General features: G+C 53.1%; 1 protein-coding gene across 2 annotated transcripts; it reads left to right on the top strand.

Annotated features, from left to right (window-relative positions):
* The first annotated feature begins 1,789 nt into the window (after positions 1 to 1,789).
* On the top strand, positions 1,790 to 22,185 carry atf6b (activating transcription factor 6 beta). Of its 2 annotated transcripts, none has more exons than XM_088908009.1 (17): positions 1,790 to 2,123; positions 6,907 to 6,986; positions 7,860 to 7,941; positions 8,092 to 8,151; positions 8,320 to 8,402; positions 9,635 to 9,788; positions 10,114 to 10,263; positions 14,079 to 14,242; positions 14,913 to 15,107; positions 16,053 to 16,141; positions 16,445 to 16,651; positions 17,581 to 17,688; positions 17,780 to 17,879; positions 18,671 to 18,738; positions 19,437 to 19,536; positions 20,567 to 20,651; positions 20,874 to 22,185. In XM_088908009.1, the coding sequence occupies exons 1-17, from the start codon at positions 2,051 to 2,053 to the stop codon at positions 21,209 to 21,211; spliced, it is 2,136 nt and encodes a 711-aa protein (XP_088764135.1). In that variant the 5' UTR covers positions 1,790 to 2,050; the 3' UTR covers positions 21,212 to 22,185. The 2 variants fall into 2 exon arrangements, with proteins under 2 accessions (XP_088764135.1, XP_088764134.1); XM_088908008.1 differs by having other exon boundaries at positions 1,830 to 2,123; positions 6,907 to 7,034.

Genomic DNA, 22,185 nt, shown 5'->3' with positions numbered 1-22,185 from the left:
CCAGAGTCTCACCCCAGGAGTGTGTGACAGTTACATACAGACTAGAGCACTCCAGAGTTTCACCCCAGGAGTGTGTGTGTGTTACATACAGACTAGAGCACTCCAGAGTCTCACCCCAGGAGTGTGTGACAGTTACATACAGACTAGAGCACTCCAGAGTCTCACCCCAGGAGTGTGTGACAGTTACAGACTAGAGCACTCCAGAGTCTCACCCCAGGAGTGTGTGACAGTTACATACAGACTAGAGCACTCCAGAGTCTCACCCCAGGAGTGTGTGACAGTTACATACAGACTAGAGCACTCCAGAGTCTCACCCCAGGAGTGTGTGACAGTTACATACAAACTAGAGCACTCCAGAGTCTCACCCCAGGAGTGTGTGTGTGTTACATACAGACTAGAGCACTCCAGAGTCTCACCCCAGGAGTGTGTGTGTGACAGTTACAGACTAGAGCACTCCAGAGTCTCACCCCAGGAGTGTGTGTGAGACAGTTACAGACTATAGGGAGCCTGTACCAGTATATTTATATATATATATCAGGTATCTGTCCTGTACAAGTATCACCTGGTGTTAAATATCTGAACAGACTCGCGATAGAGATAATACAGCCTCCGGTCACTTTAAACTGCCGTGAAATAACTGTACCTTCTGGGCTAAAACAGAAGAGCAACACTGTCTTACAGGCAAGGTTGAAGACATACCCTCTGTAATAACTCTTCATAGCTTTCATCTTCTTCAGGACTTTTATACGACAACCGGAAAAAAAACGCACATTTATTTATCATCGATAATACTGAGTAGATAAAACCTCTACAAAAGAAACCGGTCAAATGCTACTCTGTTCTTTAATACTTACAAGGACAAATGCGGTTTCACCATAACTCAATTAAAAATTTGAGAATCCCCCACACACACAAAACACGACCAATATAGGTATAAATGCCAACTTATGGGGTTCAAATTCGTCACAAACTGTGGCGGCGAATTTATATGTGTTTTTTTTCTTTCACTTATCTCTTGTGCAAGGCTTTTTCAGCTCTTTTGACACTATTTAACGTTCAATAAAAAACGTCTCTCGCCCTCACCTCGGGTTAACGGTCCCCCCGGTACACAAAATGGCGGCAGCTGGGGGGCGGGAAAGCGAGAGGTGGGGGGAGAAAACTACATTTCCCGGCGGCCCCCTCGGGTCCGTTACGCAACGCCGCGGTCGCCCTCACGCGCACGGACAATGTGAGCGCCGCGAGTTCCTGTTAACGGCTCGGTAACCAGGCGACGAGCCGAGCCGAGCCGAGGAAAGGGGGGGACGGGGACGTTTTGAATCCGGATATTTTTTTTTTAAAAAAAGAAATGTTTTTCTTTCGTTCTTCCGTTTCTGTTTGATGGACTAACCACACGCGGATATCCCACATCCGGCTTCTAGTACGTTCGTTTCCTCCTTTGTTGTGGTGTCGGGAAAGAAAGAAAAAAAAACACAAAAACACTTCCCCCTCCGCGCCCAGGCCTCAAAACACAACACGGCCTCGCCATGGGCTCAGGGAGCCGTCGCTCACCACTAAAAAAAAAAAGTACCAACATGATACTCATTGGCCAGGCGACACGTCATTTAAGAGATCCCGCGATATCATTGGTTGGCGTGGGCTTTAACGCCCACCGGTGGGCGGGAGCGAAGGCACGGCCGGCGAACCACACGCAAGGCATGGGTCTTCGCCCCGCCCCCAATCCCCTGAGCCCCTAGCGCTCATTGGTCGGATGCCACGCCGGTCTTCCGAGAACGCGCCCGGATTGGGCGAGAGGCAGGACGGGGGCGTGCCCGGCAGGCGAGGAGCGTGTTTCCTCGTCTGTGTCAATGTGAGCTGGGGCGTCAGATCTTCTCCGGGGCGGGGGGCAGGTCGCGTCAGTTAAAAACAAAAACAACAGCCGAAAAATAAAACAAGCAGACGAAAACATTGCGCTGCGCTGCGCTGCACTGCATGAACCCCCGCGGCTCTCACTCCGTGCGCTCTCTGGATCGGTGTTTCCGTGCTGCTGTCTCCGCTGGGGCTCGGCGCACCTATGGCGACGGACCTGCTGTCGGAGCTGGACTCTCGCTTCTTCGCCGACAACCTGCTGACCAGCGAGGACTGGGGTGAGTGGGAGAGAGAGGGGTTCACACACACACCCTGACTGGACACTCCAGTACATGAACACTGCACTGAGAGAGAGAGGGTCATACAGACACACTGACTGGACACTCCAGTACATGAACACTGCACTGAGAGAGAGAGGGGTTCATACAGACACACTGACTGGACACTCCAGTACATGAACACTGCACTGAGAGAGAGAGGGGTTCATACACACACCCTGACTGGACACTCCAGTACATGAACACTGCACTGAGAGAGAGAGGGGTTCATACACACACTGACTGGACACTCCAGTACATGAACACTGCACTGAGAGAGAGAGGGGTTCATACAGACACACTGACTGGACACTCCAGTACATGAACACTGCACTGAGAGAGAGAGGGGTTCATACACACACACTGACTGGACACTCCAGTACATGAACACTGCACTGAGAGAGAGAGGGGTTCATACACACACACTGACTGGACACTCCAGTACATGAACACTGCACTGAGAGAGAGAGAGGGGTTCATACAGACACACTGACTGGACACTCCAGTACATGAACACTGCACTGAGAGAGAGGGGTTCATACACACACACTGACTGGACACTCCAGTACATTAACACTGCACTGAGAGAGAGGGGTTCATACACACACCCTGACTGGACACTCCAGTACATGAACACTGCACTGAGAGAGAGAGGGGTTCATACACACACCCTGACTGGACACTCCAGTACATGAACACTGCACTGAGAGAGAGAGGGGTTCATACACACACTGACTGGACACTCCAGTACATGAACACTGCACTGAGAGAGAGAGGGGTTCATACACACACACTGACTGGACACTCCAGTACATGAACACTGCACTGAGAGAGAGAGGGGTTCATACACACACACTGACTGGACACTCCAGTACATGAACACTGCACTGAGAGAGAGAGGGGTTCATACAGACACACTGACTGGACACTCCAGTACATGAACACTGCACTGAGAGAGAGAGGGGTTCATACACACACACTGACTGGACACTCCAGTACATGAACACTGCACTGAGAGAGAGAGGGGTTCATACAGACACACTGACTGGACACTCCATTACATGAACACTGCACTGAGAGAGAGAGGGGTTCATACACACACACTGACTGGACACTCCAGTACATTAACACTGCACTGAGAGAGAGGGGTTCATACACACACCCTGACTGGACACTCCAGTACATGAACACTGCACTGAGAGAGAGAGGGGTTCATACACACACCCTGACTGGACACTCCAGTACATGAACACTGCACTGAGAGAGAGAGGGGTTCATACACACACACTGACTGGACACTCCAGTACATGAACACTGCACTGAGAGAGAGAGGGGTTCACACACACACACTGACTGGACACTCCAGTACATGAACACTGCACTGAGAGAGAGAGGGGTTCATACACACACACTGACTGGACACTCCAGTACATGAACACTGCACTGAGAGAGAGGGGGGTTCATACACACACACTGACTGGACACTCCAGTACATGAACACTGCACTGAGAGAGAGAGGGGTTCATACACACACACTGACTGGACACTCCAGTACATGAACACTGCACTGAGAGAGAGAGGGGTTCACACAGACACACTGACTGGACACTCCAGTACATGAACACTGCACTGAGAGAGAGAGGGGTTCATACACACACACTGACTGGACACTCCAGTACATGAACACTGCACTGAGAGAGAGAGGGGTTCATACAGACACACTGACTGGACACTCCAGTACATGAACACTGCACTGAGAGAGAGAGGGGTTCATACACACACACTGACTGGACACTCCAGTACATGAACACTGCACTGAGAGAGAGAGGGGTTCATACACACACACACTGACTGGACACTCCAGCACATGAACACTGCACTGAGAGAGAGAGGGGTTCATACACACACACTGACTGGACACTCCAGTACATGAACACTGCACTGAGAGAGAGAGGGGTTCATACACACACACTGACTGGACACTCCAGTACATGAACACTGCACTGAGAGAGAGAGGGGTTCATACACACACACTGACTGGACACTCCAGTACATGAACACTGCACTGAGAGAGAGAGGGGTTCACACACACACACTGACTGGACACTCCAGTACATGAACACTGCACTGAGAGAGAGAGGGGTTCACACAGACACACTGATTGGACACTCCAGTACATGAACACTGCACTGAGAGAGAGAGGGGTTCATACACACACACTGACTGGACACTCCAGTACATGAACACTGCACTGAGAGAGAGGGGTTCATACACACACACTGACTGGACACTCCAGTACATGAACACTGCACTGAGAGAGAGAGGGGTTCATACAGACACACTGACTGGACACTCCAGTACATGAACACTGCACTGAGAGAGAGAGGGGTTCATACAGACACACTGACTGGACACTCCAGTACATGAACACTGCACTGAGAGAGAGAGGGGTTCATACACACACACTGACTGGACACTCCAGTACATGAACACTGCACTGAGAGAGAGAGGGGTTCATACACACACTGACTGGACACTCCAGTACACTAACACTGCACTGAGAGTATATCAGCACAGTGACAGTGACAGAGGCCAGTGTTACAGCTCATTTGCCTGTTCCGGCTGGTGGTTGCTGACGTGCAGCGCTCAGTGAAGAGGAAGTTGGGAAGGGAGGTGCAGGCAGGAGATAGTGTCAGTTTAATTGCCTCTGGGATCGGCCCATATGTGTACACAAGATCATAGTGTGAGCCTGGGTCTCTCTCCGTGTCTGTGCACACTGTGAGTGTTACAGCTGCCTGTCTGTACCAGTGTGAGAGTATGGAGGAGGTGATGATGATGATGTGTGTGTGTGTTACAGATGCCTGTCTGTACCAGTGTGAGAGTATGGAGGAGGTGATGATGATGATGATGGTGTGTGTGTTACAGATGCCTGTCTGTACCAGTGTGAGAGTATGGAGGGGGTGATGATGATGATGATGTGTGTGTGTGTGTTACAGATGCCTGTCTGTACCAGTGTGAGAGTATGGAGGAGGTGGTGATGATGATGATGGTGTGTGTGTTACAGATGCCTGTCTGTACCAGTGTGAGAGTATGGAGGAGGTGGTGATGATGATGATGATGATGGTGTGTGTGTTACAGATGCCTGTCTGAACCAGTGTGAGAGTATGGAGGAGGTGATGATGATGATGTGTGTGTGTGTTACAGATGCCTGTCTGTACCAGTGTGAGAGTATGGAGGAGGTGATGATGATGATGATGGTGTGTGTGTTACAGATGCCTGTCTGTACCAGTGTGAGAGTATTGAGGGGGTGATGATGATGATGATGTGTGTGTGTGTGTGTTACAGATGCCTGTCTGTACCAGTGTGAGAGTATGGAGGAGGTGATGATGATGATGATGATGGTGTGTGTGTTACAGATGCCTGTCTGTACCAGTGTGAGAGTATGGAGGAGGTGATGATGATGATGATGGTGTGTGTGTTACAGATGCCTGTCTGTACCAGTGTGAGAGTATGGAGGAGGTGGTGATGATGATGATGGTGTGTGTGTTACAGATGCCTGTCTGTACCAGTGTGAGAGTATGGAGGAGGTGGTGATGATGATGATGGTGTGTGTGTTACAGATGCCTGTCTGTACCAGTGTGAGAGTATGGAGGAGGTGATGATGATGATGATGATGGTGTGTGTTACAGATGCCTGTCTGTACCAGTGTGAGAGTATGGAGGAGGTGGTGATGATGATGATGTGTGTGTGTGTTACAGATGCCTGTCTGTACCAGTGTGAGAGTATGGAGGAGGTGGTGATGATGATGATGGTGTGTGTGTTACAGATGCCTGTCTGTACCAGTGTGAGAGTATGGAGGAGGTGATGATGATGATGATGATGATGGTGTGTGTGTTACAGATGCCTGTCTGTACCAGTGTGAGAGTATGGAGGAGGTGATGATGATGATGATGATGATGGTGTGTGTTACAGATGCCTGTCTGTACCAGTGTGAGAGTATGGAGGAGGTGGTGATGATGATGATGGTGTGTGTGTTACAGATGCCTGTCTGTACCAGTGTGAGAGTATGGAGGAGGTGATGATGATGATGATGATGGTGTGTGTGTTACAGATGCCTGTCTGTACCAGTGTGAGAGTATGGAGGAGGTGATGATGATGATGATGATGGTGTGTGTTACAGATGCCTGTCTGTACCAGTGTGAGAGTATGGAGGAGGTGATGATGATGATGATGATGATGGTGTGTGTTACAGATGCCTGTCTGTACCAGTGTGAGAGTATGGAGGAGGTGATGATGATGATGATGATGGTGTGTGTTACAGATGCCTGTCTGTACCAGTGTGAGAGTATGGAGGAGGTGATGATGATGATGATGATGGTGTGTGTGTTACAGATGCCTGTCTGTACCAGTGTGAGAGTATGGAGGAGGTGATGATGATGATGATGATGGTGTGTGTTACAGATGCCTGTCTGTACCAGTGTGAGAGTATGGAGGAGGTGATGATGATGATGATGATGGTGTGTGTGTTACAGATGCTTGTCTGTACCAGTGTGAGAGTATGGAGGAGGTGATGATGATGATGATGGTGTGTGTTACAGATGCCTGTCTGTACCAGTGTGAGAGTATGGAGGAGGTGATGATGATGATGATGATGATGGTGTGTGTGTTACAGATGCCTGTCTGTACCAGTGTGAGAGTATGGAGGAGGTGATGATGATGATGATGATGATGGTGTGTGTTACAGATGCCTGTCTGTACCAGTGTGAGAGTATGGAGGAAGGCGATGATGAAGACTACCTGCAGCAGCTGAAGTATGACGCCCCAGTAAGTTCAGGACACGCTGTCTCTGTGGTGATGAAGAGTTCGGCACTGGTGAGGAGGTGCTGTGGTCAGGAGTGGCGTCTGTCTGTCAAACTCACACACACCCATACTCTCACACACTGACACTCACACACACACACCCATACTCTCACACACTGACACTCACACACACACCCATACTCTCACACACTGACACTCACACACACACACCCATACTCTCACACACTGACACTCACACACACACACACACCCATACTCTCACACACTGACACTCACACACACACCCATACTCTCACACACTGACACTCACACACACACACACACCCATACTCTCACACACTGACATTCACACACACTGCACACATTCACACACACACTCACTCAAACACGCACACACTGACACACTGTCTCACACTTAAACTCTCATTCTTTGAACCACATTCACTCACACTCTTTCAATCTCACACACACTGTCACACACACACTCGCACTCTCTTTCTCCCACAGCGTCACTCTCACACTCACACACACATACACACACACGAGGGAGCACACTGGAGCACCAGGAGAAAGCACTCCCTCACACTCCCTCACACTCCCTCACACTCTCTCACACTCTCCCACAGTCTCACACACACACTCTCACACACACACTGCGAGATGATTCAGAGACTGTGGCCCCACCTGTCTGCCTGTGGACCGAGGGAGCACACCGGAGCACAAGGAGAAAGCACAGAGACAACGTGCAGGCTCCCCACGGAAGGTGCTCTGGTCGGGGACACGATGGCCACTTTGAGAAATGACCTCGGAAGTGAGGAGGAGGATGGTGGCGAGACCAGGGACGAGTGACCGTTTTTTTTCCCCTTATTTTTGCAGTTTGACCATGACCTTGTGCTGACCCTTGACCCTGACAATCGCACATCGCCATGGCAACACCTGAACGAGGACACGCTGACAGGTAAAAGAAAGGACAGGGGTCAGTGTCCAGCAGTTGGGTCAGTGTCCAGGACAGGGGTCAGTGTCCAGGGTCAATGTCCAGGACAGGGGTCAGTGTCCAGGACTGAGAAGTGACGAGTCTCTCTCTCTCTCTGCGTGTCTGTGTGTCCAGGAGATGGACCAGCTCCGAAGGACCAGATGACCACCACCCCGCCCTTGCCCGCGGACATGTGTGAGTGTCCAGCTCTCCCCGGTGTGCAGTGACCGAGATCTCAACACAGCGAGGGTGTTATAACCTCTTCTCACCTGTTATTACTCTTCTGTTACAGTCCCATTGCCTGCTTATTACACTGCTATTGCTGTTATTACAGTGTAATAAGCAGCCTGTGTCCCTCTCCAGTCTTCCAGGTGAAGTCAGAGCCCCTCTCTCCAGCCTCCTCTCTGACCTCCGACTCGTCTTTACCTGCCTCACCATCCCCTCAGGTATGAACCCCCTTTCCCTCAGTGTGTCTGTATGAACCCCTCTCTCTCTCAGTGCAGTGTTCATGTACTGGAGTGTCCAGTCAGTGTGTCTGTATGAACCCCTCTCTCTCTCAGTGCAGTGTTCATGTACTGGAGTGTCCAGTCAGTGTGTGTGTATGAACCCCTCTCTCTCTCAGTGCAGTGTTCATGTACTGGAGTGTCCAGTCAGTGTGTGTGTATGAACCCCTCTCTCTCTCAGTGCAGTGTTCATGTACTGGAGTGTCCAGTCAGTGTGTCTGTGTGAACCCCTCTCTCTCTCAGTGCAGTGTTCATGTACTGGAGTGTCCAGTCAGTGTGTGTGTATGAACCCCTCTCTCTCTCAGTGCAGTGTTCATGTACTGGAGTGTCCAGTCAGTGTGTCTGTATGAACCCCTCTCTCTCTCAGTGCAGTGTTCATGTACTGGAGTGTCCAGTCAGTGTGTGTGTATGAACCCCTCTCTCTCTCAGTGCAGTGTTCATGTACTGGAGTGTCCAGTCAGTGTGTCTGTATGAACCCCTCCCTCTCTCTCAGTGCAGTGTTCATGTACTGGAGTGTCCAGTCAGTGTGTCTGTATGAACCCCTCTCTCTCTCAGTGCAGTGTTCATGTACTGGAGTGTCCAGTCAGTGTGTCTGTATGAACCCCTCTCTCTCTCAGTGCAGTGTTCATGTACTGGAGTGTCCAGTCAGTGTGTCTGTATGAACCCCTCTCTCTCTCAGTGCAGTGTTCATGTACTGGAGTGTCCAGTCAGTGTGTGTGTATGAACCCCTCTCTCTCTCAGTTCAGTGTTCATGTACTGGAGTGTCCAGTCAGTGTGTGTGTATGAACCCCTCTCTCTCTCAGTGCAGTGTTCATGTACTGGAGTGTCCAGTCAGTGTGTGTGTATGAACCCCTCTCTCTCAGTGCAGTGTTCATGTACTGGAGTGTCCAGTCAGTGTGTGTGTATGAACCCCTCTCTCTCTCAGTGCAGTGTTCATGTACTGGAGTGTCCAGTCAGTGTGTCTGTATGAACCCCTCTCTCTCTCAGTGCAGTGTTCATGTACTGGAGTGTCCAGTCAGTGTGTGTGTATGAACCCCTCTCTCTCTCAGTGCAGTGTTCATGTACTGGAGTGTCCAGTCAGTGTGTGTGTATGAACCCCTCTCTCTCTCAGTGCAGTGTTCATGTACTGGAGTGTCCAGTCAGTGTGTCTGTATTGACCCCTCTCTCTCTCTCAGGTTGTGGAGGTCACAGTGAAGGGGGAGACCCCTCCTACCCCTCCCTACATGTTTGGGGATGTGCTGTCTCCCCCGCTGGGCTCAGTCCAGGTCACAGGAGCAGTGCAGCAGCTGCAGAGTCACAGTGTGGTCACCTCCCTGTCCTCCAGCGCAGGTACACACTCCCGGTCCAGTCAGCAGTCAGGGCAGTCAGGACACTGGACAGAGTCCCGAGTTTCTGTCCTGTCTCTCTCTCTCCTCTCTCCTGTCTCCTCTCTCTTTCTCTCTCCTGTCTCTCCTCTCTCTCCTCTCTCTTGTTTCTCTTCTCTCCTCTCTCTTAATACTTTTTTTCTGGGGTGGAGGTGGGTGGGATGAGGATGTAAACAGGAGTGCTAAATATTAAATTTTGTTTTTGTTTTTTCTGTCAATAAAGTCTAGTTGAACTCTCTCTCTCTCTCTCCTGTCTCTTTCTCTCCCCTCTCTGCCTGTCTCTCTCGCAGTGCTGCCCTCCTCTCTGAAGGCGAGCTCCATTCTGAGCAGTAAGACACCCATCCAGCCCAAACCTGTGTGTGTGGCCACCCTGCCTGTGTCCCAGAGCAGCAGCCCAGCCAAGACCATCATCCTGCAGAGCCTGGAGCAGAGCCACCCAGGTACTGGAGCACTGACCTGTCTCTCTCTCAGTGCAGTGTTAGTGTACTGGAGTGTCCAGTCAGTGTGTGTGTGTGAACCCCTCTCTCTCTCAGTGCAGTGTTCATGTACTGGAGTGTCCAGTCAGTGTGTCTGTATGAACCCCTCTCTCTCTCAGTGCAGTGTTCATGTACTGGAGTGTCCAGTCAGTGTGTGTGTATGAACCCCTCTCTCTCTCAGTGCAGTGTTCATGTACTGGAGTGTCCAGTCAGTGTGTGTGTATGAACCCCTCTCTCTCTCAGTGCAGTGTTCATGTACTGGAGTGTCCAGTCAGTGTGTGTGTATGAACCCCTCTCTCTCTCAGTGCAGTGTTCATGTACTGGAGTGTCCAGTCAGGGTGTCTGTATGAACCCCTCTCTCTCTCAGTGCAGTGTTCATGTACTGGAGTGTCCAGTCAGTGTGTCTGTATGAACCCCTCTCTCTCTCAGTGCAGTGTTCGTGTACTGGAGTGTCCAGTCAGTGTGTGTGTATGAACCCCTCTCTCTCTCAGTGCAGTGTTCATGTACTGGAGTGTCCAGTCAGTGTGTGTGTATGAACCCCTCTCTCTCTCAGTGCAGTGTTCATGTACTGGAGTGTCCAGTCAGTGTGTCTGTATGAACCCCTCTCTCTCTCAGTGCAGTGTTCATGTACTGGAGTGTCCAGTCAGTGTGTGTGTATGAACCCCTCTCTCTCTCAGTGCAGTGTTCATGTACTGGAGTGTCCAGTCAGTGTGTGTGTGTGAACCCCTCTCTCTCAGTGCAGTGTTCATGTACTGGAGTGTCCAGTCAGTGTGTGTGTATGAACCCCTCTCTCCCTCAGTGCAGTGTTCATGTACTGGAGTGTCCAGTCAGTGTGTGTGTATGAACCCCTCTCTCTCTCAGTGCAGTGTTCATGTACTGGAGTGTCCAGTCAGTGTGTGTGTATGAACCCCTCTCTCTCTCTCAGTGCAGTGTTCATGTACTGGAGTGTCCAGTCAGTGTGTGTGTATGAACCCCTCTCTCTCTCAGTGCAGTGTTCATGTACTGGAGTGTCCAGTCAGTGTGTCTGTATGAACCCCTCTCTCTCTCAGTGCAGTGTTCATGTACTGGAGTGTCCAGTCAGTGTGTCTGTATGAACCCCTCTCTCTCTCAGTGCAGTGTTCATGTACTGGAGTGTCCAGTCAGTGTGTGTGTATGAACCCCTCTCTCTCTCAGTGCAGTGTTCATGTACTGGAGTGTCCAGTCAGTGTGTCTGTATGAACCCCTCTCTCTCTCAGTGCAGTGTTCATGTACTGGAGTGTCCAGTCAGTGTGTCTGTGTGAACCCCTCTCTCTCTCAGTGCAGTGTTCATGTACTGGAGTGTCCAGTCAGGGTGTGTGTATGAACCCCTCTCTCTCTCAGTGCAGTGTTCATGTACTGGAGGGTCCAGTCAGTGTGTGTGTATGAACCCCTCTCTCTCTCAGTGCAGTGTTCATGTACTGGAGTGTCCAGTCAGTGTGTCTGTATGAACCCCTCTCTCTCTCAGTGCAGTGTTCATGTACTGGAGTGTCCAGTCAGTGTGTGTGTATGAACCCCTCTCTCTCTCAGTGCAGTGTTCATGTACTGGAGTGTCCAGTCAGTGTGTGTGTATGAACCCCTCTCTCTCTCAGTGCAGTGTTCATGTACTGGAGTGTCCAGTCAGTGTGTGTGTATGAACCCCTCTCTCTCTCAGTGCAGTGTTCATGTACTGGAGTGTCCAGTCAGTGTGTCTGTGTGAACCCCTCTCTCTCTCAGTGCAGTGTTAATGTACTGGAGTGTCCAGTCAGTGTGTGTGTATGAACCCCTCTCTCTCTCAGTGCAGTGTTCATGTACTGGAGTGTCCAGTCAGTGTGTCTGTATGAACCCCTCTCTCTCTCAGTGCAGTGTTCATGTACTGGAGTGTCCAGTCAGTGTGTGTGTATGAACCCCTCTCTCTCTCAGTGCAGTGTTCATGTACTGGAGTGTCCAGTCAGTGTGTCTGTATGAACCCCTCTCTCTCTCTCAGTGCAGTGTTCATGTACTGGAGTGTCCAGTCAGTGTGTGTGTATGAACCCCTCTCTCTCTCAGTGCAGTGTTCATGTACTGGAGTGTCCAGTCAGTGTGTCTGTGTGAACCCCTCTCTCTCTCAGTGCAGTGTTAATGTACTGGAGTGTCCAGTCAGTGTGTCTGTATGAACCCCTCTCTCTCAGTGCAGTGTTAATGTACTGGAGTGTCCAGTCAGTGTGTCTGTATGAACCCCTCTCTCTCTCAGTGCAGTGTTAATGTACTGGAGTGTCCAGTCAGTGTGTCTGTATGAACCCCTCTCTCTCAGTGCAGTGTTCATGTACTGGAGTGTCCAGTCAGTGTGTCTGTATGAACCCCTCTCTCTCAGTGCAGTGCTCATGTACTGGAGTGTCCAGTCAGTGTGTCTGTATGAACCCCTCTCTCTCTCTCAGTGCAGTGTTCATGTACTGGAGTGTCCAGTCAGTGTGTGTGTATGAACCCCTCTCTCTCTCAGTGCAGTGTTCATGTACTGGAGTGTCCAGTCAGTGTGTGTGTATGAACCCCTCTCTCTCTCAGTGCAGTGTTCATGTACTGGAGTGTCCAGTCAGTGTGTCTGTATGAACCCCTCTCTCTCTCAGTGCAGTGTTCATGTACTGGAGTGTCCAGTCAGTGTGTGTGTATGAACCCCTCTCTCTCTCAGTGCAGTGTTCATGTACTGGAGTGTCCAGTCAGTGTGTCTGTATGAACCCCTCTCTCTCTCAGTGCAGTGTTCATGTACTGGAGTGTCCAGTCAGTGTGTCTGTATGAACCCCTCTCTCTCTCAGTGCAGTGTTCATGTACTGGAGTGTCCAGTCAGTGTGTGTGTATGAACCCCTCTCTCTCTCAGTGCAGTGTTCATGTACTGGAGTGTCCAGTCAGTGTGTGTGTATGAACCCCTCTCTCTCTCAGTGCAGTGTTCATGTACTGGAGTGTCCAGTCAGTGTGTCTGTATGAACCCCTCTCTCTCTCAGTGCAGTGTTAATGTACTGGAGTGTCCAGTCAGTGTGTGTGTATGAACCCCTCTCTCTCTCAGTGCAGTGTTCATGTACTGGAGTGTCCAGTCAGTGTGTCTGTATGAACCCCTCTCTCTCTCAGTGCAGTGTTAATGTACTGGAGTGTCCAGTCAGTGTGTGTGTATGAACCCCTCTCTCTCTCAGTGCAGTGTTCATGTACTGGAGTGTCCAGTCAGTGTGTCTGTATGAACCCCTCTCTCTCTCAGTGCAGTGTTCATGTACTGGAGTGTCCAGTCAATGTGTCTGTATGAACCCCTCTCTCTCTCAGTTATTCTGTCACAGTCGGTGTGTCTGTATTAACCCCTCTCTCTCTCAGTTATTCTGTCACAGTCGGTGTGTCTGTATTAACCCCTCTCTCTCTCTCAGTTATTCTGTCACAGTCGGTGTGTCTGTATTAACCCCTCTCTCTCTCTCTCAGTTATTCTGTCACAGTCGGTGTGTCTGTATTAACCCCTCTCTCTCTCTCAGTTATTCTGTCACAGTCGGTGTGTCTGTATTAACCCCTCTCTCTCTCTCAGTTATTCTGTCACAGTCGGTGTGTCTGTATTAACCCCTCTCTCTCTCTCTCTCAGTTATTCTGTCACAGTCGGTGTGTCTGTATTAACCCCTCTCTCTCTCTCAGTTATTCTGTCACAGTCGGTGTGTCTGTATTAACCCCTCTCTCTCTCTCAGTTATTCTGTCACAGTCGGTGTGTCTGTATTAACCCCTCTCTCTCTCAGTTATTCTGTCACAGTCGGTGTGTCTGTATTAACCCCTCTCTCTCTCAGTTATTCTGTCACAGTCGGTGTGTCTGGGTTCAGCTCCAGCGCTGGTGAAGGTGGAGCCTGTTTCTCCCAGCATGCCTCAGTGCGCCAGTCCAGCAGCCCCTCCTCCTGCCAAGCCCCTGGTCCCAGCATCCCCTCTGCCAGCGGGCAGCGCCAGTGACATTGACGTGAGTCTCGCTCAGGCTGGTTGTGTCTCTCTGCACTTGAAGAGGGCGTTTCAGTCTCTCTCTGTCCTAGCATGACCGATGGGTACAGTCAGTGTTGCCAAAGCAAATAAAATGACATTTACATGAAACAGAACAAAAAATAAAATAAAATCCCTCTCTCCCCTCTCCCCTCCCCTCTCTCTCTCCCCCTCCCCTCTCTCTCTCCCCCTCCCCTCTCTCTCCCTCTCTCTCCCTCTCTCTCCCTCTCTCCCCTCTCTCCCCTCTCTCCCCTCTCTCTATCTCCTCTCTATCTCCTCTCTCCCCCCTCTCTCTCTCCCCTCTCCCCTCTCTCCTCTCTCTCTCCCCCTCTCCCCCCTCTCTATCTCCTCTCTATCTCCTCTCTATCCTCTCTCTTCCCTCTCTCTCCCCTCTCCCCTCTCCCCTCTCCCCTCTCCCCTCTCCCCTCTCTCCTCTCTCTCTCCTCTCTCTCCCTCCTCTCTCTCTCCCTCCTCTCTCCCCTCGTTCTCCTCTCTCCCCTCTCCCTCCCCTCTCTCTCCCCTCTCTCCCTCCCCTCTCTCCCTCCTCTCTCCCCTCCTCTCTCTCCCTCCTCTCTCTCCCTCCTCTCTCCCCTCCTCTCTCTCCCTCCTCTCTCCCTCCTCTCTCCCCTCTCTCTCCCCTCTCTCTCCCCCAGATCAAGGTGCTGAAGCGACAGCAGCGCATGATTAAGAACCGCGAGTCGGCCTGCCAGTCGCGCAGGAAGAAGAAGGAGTACCTGCAGAGTCTGGAGGCGCAGCTGCACCAGGCCCTGCAGGACAACGACCGGCTGCGCCAGGAGAACCGAGCCCTGCGGGACAGGCTGGCGCGGGGCTGCAGCTGCTGCGCAGAGGTGTGGGAGCAGCCTGCCTGCCTGCCTGCCTGCCTGCCTGCCTGCCTGCCTGCCTGCCTGTCTGCCTGTCTGCCTGTCTGTCACACTTGTCTGCCTGCCTGCCTGTCTGCCTGTCTGTCACACTAGTCTGCCTGCCTGCCTGCCTGCCTGCCTGCCTGCCTGTCTGCCTGTCTGTCACACTTGCCTGCCTGCCTGTCTGCCTGTCTGCCTGCCTGTCACACTTGTCTGCCTGCCTGCCTGCCTGTCACACTTGTCTGCCTGCCTGCCTGTCTGTCACACTTGTCTGCCTGCCTGTCTGTCACACTTGCCTGCCTGCCTGCCTGCCTGCCTGCCTGCCTGTCTGTCACACTTGTCTGCCTGCCTGCCTGCCTGCCTGCCTGTCTGTCTGTCACACTTGCCTGCCTGCCTGCCTGCCTGCCTGCCTGTCACACTTGTCTGCCTGTCTGCCTGTCCGTCCTGCCTGTCTGTCACACTTGTCTGCCTGCCTGCCTGTCTGTCACACTTGCCTGCCTGCCTGCCTGCCTGCCTGCCTGCCTGCCTGCCTGTCTGCCTGCCTGTCTGTCTGTCACACTTGCCTGCCTGCCTGCCTGCCTGCCTGCCTGCCTGTCACACTTGTCTGCCTGTCTGCCTGTCCGTCCTGCAGTGTCAGTATTAACCCCTCTGTCTCCCTCTGACCTGCAGTGTCACTATTAACCCCTCTGTCCTGCAGTGTCACTATTAACCCCTCTGTCTCTCTCTGTCCTGCAGTGTCACTATTAACCCCTGTGTCCTGCAGTGTCACTATTAACCCCTCTGTCTCTCTCTGTCCTGCAGTGTCACTATTAACCCCTCTGTCCTGCAGTGTCACTATTAACCCCTCTGTCTCCCTCTGTCCTGCAGTGTCACTATTAACCCCTCTGTCCTGCAGTGTCACTATTAACCCCTCTGTCTCCCTCTCTCTGGCAGGAGTCCCAGCTCTCCTCAGGCACTAACAGGAAGGCCGTCTGCATCATGGTGCTGCTCCTCTTCATCACCTTCAGCTTCGGGCCTGTCAGGTGAGCGGAGTCAGGGGTCGAGGGTCAGGGGTCAGGGTGGATGTGATGTTCTGCGACAGGAGCCCTTTCAGGTCTCCGTGACGACGTCTCTCTCCCTCTCTCTCTGGGAATGTCACATGGGGGTCAGGGGTCAAGAGTCAGGGGTCAGGGTCGATGTGATGTTCTGTGATAGGAGCCCTTTCAGGTCTCCGTGACAAAGTCTCCCTCTCTCTATGGGAATGTCACACAGGGGTCAGGGGTCAGGGTCGATGTGATGTTCGGTGACAGGAGCCCTTTCATGTCTCCCTCCCTCTTTCCCCCCAGCATCACGGACAGGAAGCTGCACCCCACGCTACAGGAGGGGGCGCTGTCGCCCTCGGGCAGGCGTCTCCTGGAGTTCCAGCAGAGGCAGGAGGCGGGGGGGGTAGGGGGCGAGGCGGGCAGGGCCGACCGCCCCGCAGCGCAGAGGGACGAGGACAAGAGGGAAGCAGGGGAGGCGGACAGAGAGACGCCAGACTCCTACCAGTTCAGGTGTGTGCCCAGGGTCTGCTACTGTGAGTTACTGTGCAGTTTGTGTCAGGGAGAGGAGTGCCTCTGGGGTCTGTGTGAGGGTTTGTGCTCCTCTCTCTGTGTGAGGAGTGTCTCTGGGGTCTGTGTGAGGGTCTGGACTCCTCTCTCTGTGTGAGGAGTGCCTCTGGGGTCTGTGTGAGGGTCTGGACTCCTCTCTCTGTGTGAGGGGTGTCTCTGGGGTCTGTGTGAGGGTCTGGACTCCTCTCTCTGTGTGAGGAGTGTCTCTGGGGTCTGTGTGAGGGTCTAGACTCCTCTCTCTGTGTGAGGAGTGCCTCTGGGGTCTGTGTGAGGGTTTGTGCTCCTCTCTCTGTGTGAGGAGTGTCTCTGGGGTCTGTGTGAGGGTCTGGACTCCTCTCTCTGTGTGAGGAGTGTCTCTGGGGTCTGTGTGAGGGTCTGGACTCCTCTCTCTGTGTGAGGAGTGTCTCTGGGGTCTGTGTGAGGGTCTGGACTCCTCTCTCTGTGTGAGGAGTGTCTCTGGGGTCTGTGTGAGGGGCTGGACTCCTCTCTCTGTGTGAGGAGTGTCTCTGGGGTCTGTGTGAGGGGCTGGACTCCTCTCTCTGTGTGAGGAGTGCCTCTGGGGTCTGTGTGAGGGTCTGGACTCCTCTCTCTGTGTGAGGAGTGTCTCTGGGGTCTGTGTGAGGGTCTGGACTCCTCTCTCTGTGTGAGGAGTGTCTCTGGGGTCTGTGTGAGGGTCTGTGCTCCTCTCTCTGTGTGAGGGGTGTCTCTGGGGTCTGTGTGAGGGTCTGGACTCCTCTCTCTGTGTGAGGAGTGTCTCTGGGGTCTGTGTGAGGGTCTGGACTCCTCTCTCTGTGTGAGGAGTGCCTCTGGGGTCTGTGTGAGGGCCTGTTGTGGTGGGTGGCTTGTTGATCTGACCTGTGTGTGTCTGTTAGGAATGTGAGCGAGGTGTTCAGCGATGTGAAGGACCTGGTGCTCAGAGATATTGATCGTCTCTTCACCTCCTCGGACTGCAGACAGTTCAACCGCACTGAGTCCCTCAGGTGAGGCGGGGCTGTTTGTGCCTTTGTTGCCCACGGGGGGAGGTGTCTTACCCCCGTACTGTATGTCTGATACCCCTCCCGTCTCCCACAGGCTGGCAGACGAGCTGCGGGGCTGGGTGCACAGACACCAGATCGACAGGAAGAAGTCTGGAGGGAAACCGCAGCCAGTGAAGAAGGCCAAGATAGCACAGGTACCCCCCCCTCTCTCTCAGTGCAGTGTTCATGTACTGGAGTGTCCAGTCAGTGTGTGTGTATGAACCCCTCTCTCTCTCAGTGCAGTGTTCATGTACTGGAGTGTCCAGTCAGTGTGTGTGTATGAACCCCTCTCTCTCTCAGTGCAGTGTTCATGTACTGGAGTGTCCAGTCAGTGTGTGTGTATGAACCCCTCTCTCTCTCAGTGCAGTGTTCATGTACTGGAGTGTCCAGTCAGGGTGTGTGTATGAACCCCTCTCTCTCTCAGTGCAGTGTTCATGTACTGGAGTGTCCAGTCAGTGTGTGTGTATGAACCCCTCTCTCTCTCAGTGCAGTGTTCATGTACTGGAGTGTCCAGTCAGTGTGTCTGTATGAACCCCTCTCTCTCTCAGTGCAGTGTTCATGTACTGGAGTGTCCAGTCAGTGTGTCTGTATGAACCCCTCTCTCTCTCAGTGCAGTGTTCATGTACTGGAGTGTCCAGTCAGTGTGTGTGTATGAACCCCCCTCTCTCTCAGTGCAGTGTTCATGTACTGGAGTGTCCAGTCAGTGTGTGTGTATGAACCCCTCTCTCTCTCAGTGCAGTGTTCATGTACTGGAGTGTCCAGTCAGTGTGTGTGTATGAACCCCTCTCTCTCAGTGCAGTGTTCATGTACTGGAGTGTCCAGTCAGTGTGTCTGTATTAACCCCTCTCTCTCTCAGTGCAGTGTTCATGTACTGGAGTGTCCAGTCAGTGTGTCTGTATTAACCCCCCCCCTCTCTCTCTCTCTCTCTCTCTCTCTGTTTTTGTAGAAAGCTCAGCAGAGGAAGACAAACTTCTCCAGATACCTGCCTGTCCAGTCCCATCGCTCTCTGGACAGGTGAGTCCCTCCTGTCTGTGTCTGACGGGCCTGGGCTGACCCCAGTGCACTGTGGGGGCTGGGTCCCCAGCAGCCGGTCAGTTACAGTGACCATGTGAGCTTCTCCGTTTCATGTCTGTGGTGTCTCCTTCACCTGCCTGTCTCTCTCGCAGTCAGGTGCAGCTGTGCAGTGTATTAACCTGCCTGTCTCTCTCGCAGTCAGGTGCAGCTGTGCAGTGTATTAACCTGCCTGTCTCTCTCTCAGTCAGTTGCAGCTGTGCAGTGTATTAACCTGCCTGTCTCTCTCTCAGTCAGTTGCAGGTGTGCAGTGTATTAACCTGCCTGTCTCTCTCAGTCAGTTGCAGGTGTGCAGTGTATTAACCTGCCTGTCTCTCTCTCAGTCAGTTGCAGGTGTGCAGTGTATTAACCTGCCTGTCTCTCTCTCAGTCAGGTGCAGGTGTGCAGTGTATTAACCTGCCTGTCTCTCTCTCAGTCAGTTGCAGGTGTGCAGTGTATTAACCTGCCTGCGTCTCTCTCAGTCAGGTGCAGGTGTGCAGTGTATTAACCTGCCTGTCTCTCTCAGTCAGGTGCAGGTGTGCAGTGTATTAACCTGCCTGTCTCTCTCAGTCAGTTGCAGGTGTGCAGTGTATTAACCTGCCTGTCTCTCTCTCAGTCAGTTGCAGGTCTGCAGTGTATTAACCTGCCTGTCTCTCTCTCAGTCAGTTGCAGGTGTACCCTGGTGCTGAGCTGAGCTACAGTGACTTCCTGGACGCCATTGACCGCAGAGAGGACACCTTCTATGTCGTCTCCTTCAGACGGGTAAGAGAGTCCAGGAGAGGGGCCGGAGCAGGGCAGAGGTCTGGAGACAATATAGAGTTGATCCGAGTAAATAAAACAGCTGTTGCCCTCCCCCACCCCCCTCTGTGTACAGTAGAGCCTCCTGTCCTGACTGGAGGAGCTCACCCAGCTGTGTCTGGAGAGAAGCCGGGGTATCGGCTTCAACCACAGGGCTGGGCAGCTTGTTCCCCACCCCTGCCCCCCTCTGTGTACAGTAGAGCCTCCTGTCCTGACTGGAGGAGCTCACCCAGCTGTGTCTGGAGAGAAGCCAGGGTATCGGCTTCAACCACAGGGCTGGGCAGCTTGTTCCCCACCCCCGCCCCCCTCTGTGTACAGAAGAGCCTCCTGTCCTGACTGGAGGAGCTCACCCAGCTGTGTCTGGAGAGAAGCCAGGGTATCGGCTTCAACAGCAGGGCTGGGCAGCTTGTTCCCCACCCCCGCCCCCCTCTGTGTACAGTAGAGCCTCCTGTCCTGACTGGAGGAGCTCACCCAGCTGTGTCTGGAGAGAAGCCAGGGTATCGGCTTCAACCACAGGGCTGGGCAGCTTGTTCCCCACCCCCACCCCCCTCTGTACAGAAGAGCCTCCTGTCCTGACTGGAGGAGCTCACCCAGCTGTGTCTGGAGAGAAGCCAGGGTATCGGCTTCAACCACAGGGCTGGGCAGCTTGTTCCCCACCCCCACCCCCCTCTGTGTAAAGATGGCCTGACTCGGGGTCAACAGAAACAGACACACTGGCGCTTAAGACGTGGACACAGACACTGTGACCCCAACAGTGGGACAGGCCCCCTGGAGAGCACCGACTGGCCACATTATTAGGAATTCTCGGTGACCGTATCTGCAGGGCAGAGCTGGAAAAGTGTGGCCCAGCTTCCTGTTCCTTCTCACACATGACTTCCTGTCCGGCCACATCTGGATCAGGGATCAGCTGACGCAGGCGGGCAGGACTCTGGGATTAGTGCACGTTAAAATGAATGAATTCCTAATTAATTAACCCCTGCTGCTGCTCTTGTAGGACCACCTGCTGCTGCCAGCAATCAGCCACAACAAGACCACAAGACCCAAGATGTCTCTGGTCATGCCAGCCATCTCTGTGAACGGTATGAACCCCCCTCTCCCTCTCTCAGTGCAGTGTTCATGTACTGGAGTGTCCAGTCAGTGTGTGTGTATGAACCCCCCTCTCTCTCAGTGCAGTGTTCATGTACTGGAGTGTCCAGTCAGTGTGTGTGTATGAACCCCTCTCTCTCTCAGTGCAGTGTTCATGTACTGGAGTGTCCAGTCAGGGTGTGTATTAACCCCTCTCTCTCTCTCTGTGTCTCCAGAGTCCCTCTATAACTCCTCGCAGGGTTATGAGGTCATGATGCAGGTGGACTGTGAGGTCATGGACACTCGCATCATCCAGATCAAGTCCTCCGCTGTGCCGCCCTCCCTGCGTGACACCCCCCACCCCCCGTCCCCCCATCACCCCGGCAACCACACCACCCTGCGCGGGCGCCACGGCAACGGCCACCAGGACGTCCCCTCCGGGGGGACCACCTCCCCCTCCTCTTCCAGGGGCGGGGCCAGGGGCGGCCCCCACCGACGGTTGCCGAGGAGACCCGTCGCCGGGGAAGGCGGGGCCTATTTCATCGGCCCGGAGGGGGAGGAGGAGACGGTGTGAGGGGGGTCGGGGGTCGGGGGTCGTGAGAGAGCGAGGGATGGATGGACAAGGAATGTTTATCTCACCTTGGACTGGGGAGTCTGGGAGTGAGGCTGAGTGTGTGCGTGAGGGAGTGAGACTGTGACATTGAGAGAGTGAGAAGGAGTGGGAGAGTGTGATTGTGAGAGAGCCCCTCTCCTGCTGTTCCGTGAATCCCCCCAGCGCGTTCAGACCGCGGGCGTCCGATTCCTGTTCATGCTCTGGCTTTGTGGGTCCGGGTGCGAGCCTCCTGTCTGTCTCGACCCACAGGGGATGTACATTGTCGGGGTGTCCTTCTGAGTCTCTGTACACCTGTCTGTCTCTCTCTCTGTACGCCTGTCTGTGTTTCTCTCTGTCTGTACACCTGTCTGCCTCTGTCTCTATCTCTGTACGCCTGTCTGTGTTTCTCTCTGTACACTTGTCTGCCTTTGTCTCTCTCTCTGTACGCCTGTCTGTGTTTCTCTTTGACTGTACACCTGTCTGTCTCTCTCTCTCTGTACACCTGTCTGTCTCTCTCGCTGTGAGTGTCTGACAGGTGTCCAGAGCTGCACACAGAGACGAGGGAGGACAGACAGGCAGGTCACTCAGTGGGACGCACGAGCACTTAGACTGCCCCCCCCCCCCCCCCCCCTGGAGAGCGCGGGGCGGGTGGGTATCGGCTTGCCCAGAGCACGCTGGGAAGGGTCCAGCTCAGAGCGGCGCCCCAGGCGTCTGCGCGTGTGTCTGCGTGTCTGCGCGCGTGTCTGCGCGCGTGTCTGCACGTGTGTCTGCGCGCGTCTGCGCGTCGTCGTCGCTGTGTTTTCATTTCCTTTCTCGTTCCTGGCATCGGCCCGCTCGGGTTGGCATCCGCCACAAGACAATGTGTTTGGATTCGTTTTTTTTACTGCTCCTATTTAACAGAAGACACGAGTTTGGATTTCCAGGAATTATTCGAATAAAGCGTTTTGGATGTAAAA

The sequence above is a fragment of the Atractosteus spatula genome, assembly GCF_055471065.1.
Source record: "Atractosteus spatula isolate fAtrSpa1 chromosome 10 unlocalized genomic scaffold, fAtrSpa1.hap1 SUPER_10_unloc_1, whole genome shotgun sequence".
Taxonomy (NCBI): Eukaryota; Metazoa; Chordata; class Actinopteri; order Semionotiformes; family Lepisosteidae; genus Atractosteus; species Atractosteus spatula.
The sequence above is the reverse complement of the archived record's forward strand: the minus strand, read 5'-3'. Positions and strand labels throughout refer to the sequence as shown.